The 6,538-nt window shown below is 35.5% G+C and overlaps 1 protein-coding gene across 1 annotated transcript; it reads right to left on the bottom strand.

The window, feature by feature from the left end:
* Window positions 1–610: 610 nt before the first annotated feature.
* On the bottom strand, window positions 611–1,330 carry LOC145791652 (uncharacterized). Its single transcript, XM_082872042.1, has one exon. The coding sequence runs from the start codon at window positions 1,328–1,330 to the stop codon at window positions 611–613; it is 720 nt and encodes a 239-aa protein (XP_082728168.1).
* Window positions 1,331–6,538: the final 5,208 nt, after the last annotated feature.

Raw genomic sequence — 6,538 nt, 5'->3', positions numbered from 1 at the left:
TCTATTTGAAACTTAGGCAAATGTTCTAAGTTAATTAATCTATGCAAAGTATCATAATTAACGTGTCCTAATCTGTCATGCCACATACATGAAGACTCTTGCAAATAAGTAGAAGATGTGTTAATCTTATTAATAGTTGGAACAACAGCCATTACATTCAGTTTGAAGAGCCCATCCCATCACACATGTAGCCCTTTTCTACATACATCCCATTCTTTGTCAGTACAAATTTATCGGACTAAAAAACTAGTTTAAAACCATCCTTGCTTAGCAACGATCAAATTTTTGCGAATTTTTGGCACATGCAACACTTCATTGAGAGTTAGCTTCTTTCTCGAGGTCATTTTCAGCACCACATTTCCTTTTCCTTCAACTTTAGAAGTCGAAGAATTTCCCATGTAAAGTTGTTCTCCATTATCTACTACTTGAAATGATGAGAACAACCTTTTTTCTAAACAAATGTGGCGAGTAGCGCTCGTATCCACCCACCATGTTTTGGGATTGATCTCCAAATTGACTGCAGAAACCATTCTAGACAAATTTAAATCCAAAACCATTGCACAAAGACTCTCTTCTTCTATTATGTTAGCTTGAGCGGGTTTTTTTTGCTTCATGTTCCCTCCTTGAGTTCGTTGCTTGTGACAATCCTGGGCACGATGCCTGGCTTGTCACATACATAGCATTTGCCTTGGAAATTTTGACTGTTGGAACTTTCTCCAGGATGCTTCCTTTCCTTATTGTTGTTCTTTGTCCACTTTTGTTTGACCACATTTGCTTTAGTCTCCATAGGATGACGTCCATTTTTCTTTTCAGCCTTACGGTTGTCTTCCTCAATCCTCAAGCGAACAATCAAATCCTCTAATGACATCTCTTTTCTTTTATGTTTTAAATAATTTTTAAAATCTCTCCAAGAAAATGGTAATTTTTCAGTTGTCGCTGCTACTTGAAAAGATTTACTCAGAGACATCCCTTCTGCATGTATTTCATGCAGAATAAGTTGAAGATCTTGGACTTGATTGATCACTGTCTTGGAATCTGTCATCTTATAATCAAGAAAATGACCCACAACAAATTTCTTTGCTCCGGTGTCTTCTATCTTATATTTATGGTCTAAGGAATCCCACAACTCTTTTGCGGTCTTGATTGGACTATACACATTGTATAATGTGTTGTCCAATCCATTTAGTATATAATTCCTGCAAAGGAAATCTGCATGTCTCCATGCATCCACTGCAGCAACAACCTGAGCATCGCTTTCATCGTCCTTTAGTGTAGGTGCATCCTCTTTTAAAAACCTTGCCAAATTCGGTGTATTAAGATAAAACAACATTTTTTATTGCCATCTCTTGAAATCGACACCACTGAATTTTTCAGGTTTCTCTCCATGATTAACTAGAACAGTTCCAGAAATAGGGCCATGAGAGACAACTGGTATGGGAGCAACTGGCGTAGGAACAACCGGTGTAGGAACAACAGGCAGTGGAACACCACTCCCCGTAACACCACTTTCAGCAACTATTTCTGTTTGATAAATAAATTTATTAAAACAGAAGATATCTCACAATAAATATGCATATATGTAACAATGAAAAAACAATAAATAAATAAATAAATCTAGAAAACTAATTTTATTTTAATTATAGCGTTCAAAACTAAACTCAAAAGGACTGTAAATATTTATTTATTTGGTTTTTATACCTTCCTTCCAAAGTACCCACGAAACTAGTAGCCAAATTAATAAAACCAAACAAATGCGGTGATGTACTTGTAAAACACGGAGTACACAAACCAAACAATATATATATATAAAACAAACCAATAGTAATTTCAACCACCAAATGAAAGGCAAATAAAAAGCAAATGTATGAATACCAAACCAAATTTATGGTAGATAAAACTGGAAACCAATCTTCAGGTTCTGGATATATTGAACTTGTAAGTCTAACAAATTTACAAAACAGAAAGGTTCCAATTCAGTATTATTTAAATCAGAACAAAACAATTTTTTTTTCTTTTTTTTTTTTTCAAGCCAAAACATAAACTAGAATGAAACAGACTATAAATAAAACCAGAAAAATAAAGACTGAATTCTATATCTAAAACAAATTGGAATAACAGTCACAAAACAATTAATTTAACCAGGAAAAAGAAATTTCTGTCTTAAAATTGTAGAAAATAATTCCCCAATTAATTCATTTAATTAAATGTCAAAAATGAAATAAAATAAATAAACAAAAACAAAATAATAGAAAATACTTACAGTACTGTAAACCAAAAACAAAATAATTAACAAATGTGTAATTGAGGCCAATATTTGGACATTGTGTCTTTAAACAGAAATTTGCCCTCTCCACTGGTGCTTGAGATCTACGAACGTCCTGTCTCCAAGATAAAACAATCACCTACACACAAAAGTAGCACTACAATCTGTGTGTACTGCAAACCAAATTTGAGTTAAGTACTCTCAACAAAACAAAAAACAAAAAACAAAAAACAAAAAACAAAATGAAGATGAAGACAAAAGACTTCGAGGCAAAATGATTTCTTTACTTTTTTATATATTTATGATGGATTGTCTTTTGCCATTATATAAACAATGAACCGTAGCATGCACCAAGCAACAGTCGCGTTTGTGACTGTGCGGAAGTGATCGTTAAAGACCAAATCCGAAATTCAAAATTTGGGGTTTTTTTTTTCAAAAATATAAGTGCCAATCCAACCTGTGTCCAACCCAGTTCAGGCGGAGTTGCGGTGCGTGTGCATTTTGGATTGAGCCCACTTCGGTCCGTTACTTCCCTCCTTACAATGAGTCAATTTCTCACTCACTCATTAATGGTTTTAACAACCATAATACATTCTCTTGTTCACCATATAATAAGAAACAAATTGTTATGTTGACCCACCTAAATAATGGGTGGGTCCTACATTATTAATGGTTTAAAACCATTTTTTGTCCAATACAAACTTCTAGAAGAACCACTGAAATCAGTTCAAAGCCAAACTAGATGCACACTATAGCAGAGGAAACAGAGCAAATATAAGCAGCAGCACACAGACTAGGGGTCCAAATAGCTTTTCACCTTAGCTGATACACCTTAGATGTCACGAGACAATTAGTAGCAAGTAGTCAACAAGGAAAATTTGATAAGAGGCAAGTTAGACACAAAGTCCTGTATAGAATAAAAAACCTCACCTAAGTTACACTTCACCCAAATAGTCACTCTAACTTTTATTAGATTAGTGAGACTCACCAGATTTGGCTACAACTCCTTAAATTTACACTCATTCCTGTGATTCCAAATCAACCACAGTGCAACAAGTAATATAGCTTTCTAGATCTTAGCTTCCAACTTCTTATACATGTAACTAGACCACCACCCAAACAAATCACTTAATGATCCTGGCATGACCCATTGAACTCCCCACCAATCTATCAATTCAGACCAAAGCTTCCAAATTAGGGGACACAGCATTAAAACATGTTCTATTGCTTCCACTTTAGTGTTGCAAAAGATACACAAGTTACAAGCATTGGCACTAATCACACCAATTCTTTGTAAGAAGGCAGATGTTTTGATAGAAATTATACCTTTTTTGGTTGGGGGGGGGGGGGCAACATTGAATTGGCCTGAAGGGTCATTCCATCTGAGATAATCATCATGATTTAACTGTAAGATTAACTTGACAGTGGCAATTGATTGGAATACCCATGAGAGTGTTTATCAAGCAAGATGGAATAATCCGGAGATAAAAAGTTGGTGTTAATGTAGGTTGGTATTCATTGCAAAATAGAACCCTCTATGCCAACTATTTATACAAACCTTAACTACCTGTACCAAGAGTTATTATCTGTCACAAATAGACACAATGCTTCCATGAAGCATTGTGTCAAGCATTGTGTCTCTTGGTGTTTAAATTTAAACCAACTTCCAGATTATTCTTTTCATCTTGCGGGAAGGTTTGTAGACCACCTTGTAAATGTAGATTTGGTGTGAGAGAGTCCACCATACTATGGTGTGATCATCTCTCATGCCTTCATCTCCCACTTGATCACATTATAATATTGGTGATAAAACCTGAGTTGGGCATGTTTACCTCGGTACCAAAATTTTGCCTCATGCCAACTTTCATCTATGAATGTACCTCATAGATCGACGCCTGATCGTGACTTGGCCATATGTGCGCACGTTTTTGCCACCAATCTGACCGCACCCATACGAATGTGTTCTCCCATTGTCAACACATTCCTGATGACTTCTATTCACTATATTTCAAATGAACAACATCAATTTTCAATGTTGGGTTCATAGTCCATAACCAATCACCATTGACAACTTTAGTCCCACACATTCCTCATGTGTCGACCTGTGCTGAAATTTTTGTAAAGTACTTCCTCTAAGGCCCATTCCTGAAGGTTTTCCTTAACACACCTTATCAACGACTTTTTGCTGATCAAGCAAACAACATCATCTAGTCAGCACGTTGCATATCATCGACTTTTATATCTCATGCTAACTATGATGTCCGTACCTTGTCAGTTCCTCCATTTTATTACCTGACCAAGCACATGTTCCCATGCAAGATAGATTCGCAAAACATCGGTTATCTAGGCGTCCCTAGAGTCATCCAACTATGCTCTTATATAAGTAGCTAAACCACCTAGCTAGGCATTTTTCAATCCCATATTAGTTACATGTTCTCTAAATTTTTCCAGAGACAACCCTTTGGTCATAAGGTCGGCCACCATCTCTTCTGAGGGTATATAATTGACTTTAATTTCACCTCTCTCCACTATGTCCTGAATATAGTGGTAACTTACATCAATATGTTTTCCCTTAGAGCTATTCGCTCCCCTTTTTATTAATGAGATGGCAGACTGATTGTCACAAAACATATTGCCCGGTCTTGCAGGTATACCTAATTCTAAACTATCAACAAATCGTTTTATCCAAACCGCATTACTCACGGATGTGCTGCAAGCTATGTATTCAGCTTTCATAGTGTACTTTGCAACACAACTCTATTTCTTACTTTACCAAGAAACTGCTATTCCACCAAACAAGAACACATGACCACTAGTAGATTTTCTATCATCTACATCTCCTGCAAAATCTGCATCCGTATATCCTTTTATGTCTAGATCACACAAACCAAAACATAACTTCAAATTTTTAGTGCCTTTTAAATATCTGAATATTCTTTTGACTGCTTGCCAATGTTTCTTACCTGGATTAGATGAAAACCTACTTACTAATCTGACTGCATGACAAATGTCAGGTCTTGTGCTTGTCATAGCATACATTAGGTTGCCTACTGCCTGAGCATATGGGACATTTCTCATTTCCTCAACGTCAGACTTAATTTGAGGACTCATAATTTTACTAAGACTTTGTCCCTTGAAAACAGACGTGCTTAAAGAATTACAGTTATTCATATTAAATCTTTTGAGCACCTTGTCTAGATATTTCTCTTGATCTAGATATAATAATTTTGAATTTCTATCTTTTGAAATTCTAATTCCTAGAACATAGGTTGCAAGACCCATGTCTTTCATTTCAAATCTAGATGCCAAGAAATTTTTGGTTTTTATAATTATATCTGGACAATTTCCTGCTAACAATATGTCATCCACGTATAAAGACAATATTGCTAACTTGTCGTCATTTTTCTAGTTATAAACACAGTGATCTAATGGACTCACAACATAACCCATTTCTAAAATGGCTTGGTGGAATTTCAAGTACCATTGTCTTGAAGATTGTTTAAGTCCATACAGAGATTTCTTTAACTTGTAGACTTTATCCTCGTTGCCTTGGCTCTGGAAACCATCAGGTTGCATCATATAAATTTCCTCTTTTAATTCTCTATTGAAAAATGCTATTTTAACATCTAATTGATGCAATTCCAAATCCATCTTGGCTACTACCGCCATTAGAATCCTTATTGAGGCAAATTTTACAACAGGAGAATGTTTATCTACTAAATCTATTCCAGGTTGTTGAGTGAATCCCTTGGTTACTAACCTAGCCTTGTATTTCTCCAAACTTCCATCTACTTTGAATTTATTTCTAAGAACCCATTTGCAACCAATGGCTTTTCTTCCATTCGGGAGATTGGTTAATTCCCAAACATCATTTTTCTTGATCGAGTTAAGTTCTTCATTCATTGCCTCAAGCCCTTGCGTAGCATCACTGCTACTCATCGCTTCATTATAACTAGTAGGATCATCTACTAAGTTATTAAGTTCTTCAACTTGAAAAACATAATGATCTTTCAAAATCGTAGATGGACGTCTTGTTCTACTATTAGATGGTTTTGGGAGAATATGTGGATCATGTGACAAAGAAGGAAGAGAAGAATCCTGAGATACTTCAGAGAGCAATTCAATTTGTTCAATAGGCGTAACAAGATTAGTGGATTCAAGAAAAATAGCATCTCTACTTTCTATTAATCCACGTTCAGGATGGTAAAAACGATAACCACTCTCATTTTCAACATAGCCAATAAACTTGCATTCCCAAGTTTTACTTTCCAATTT

This window comes from Camellia sinensis, chromosome 5 (assembly GCF_055761805.1).
Source record: "Camellia sinensis isolate YWXY chromosome 5, ASM5576180v1, whole genome shotgun sequence".
Taxonomy (NCBI): domain Eukaryota; kingdom Viridiplantae; phylum Streptophyta; class Magnoliopsida; order Ericales; family Theaceae; genus Camellia; species Camellia sinensis.
Note: the sequence above shows the minus strand (reverse complement) of the source record. Positions and strands in the feature narration are given on the sequence as shown.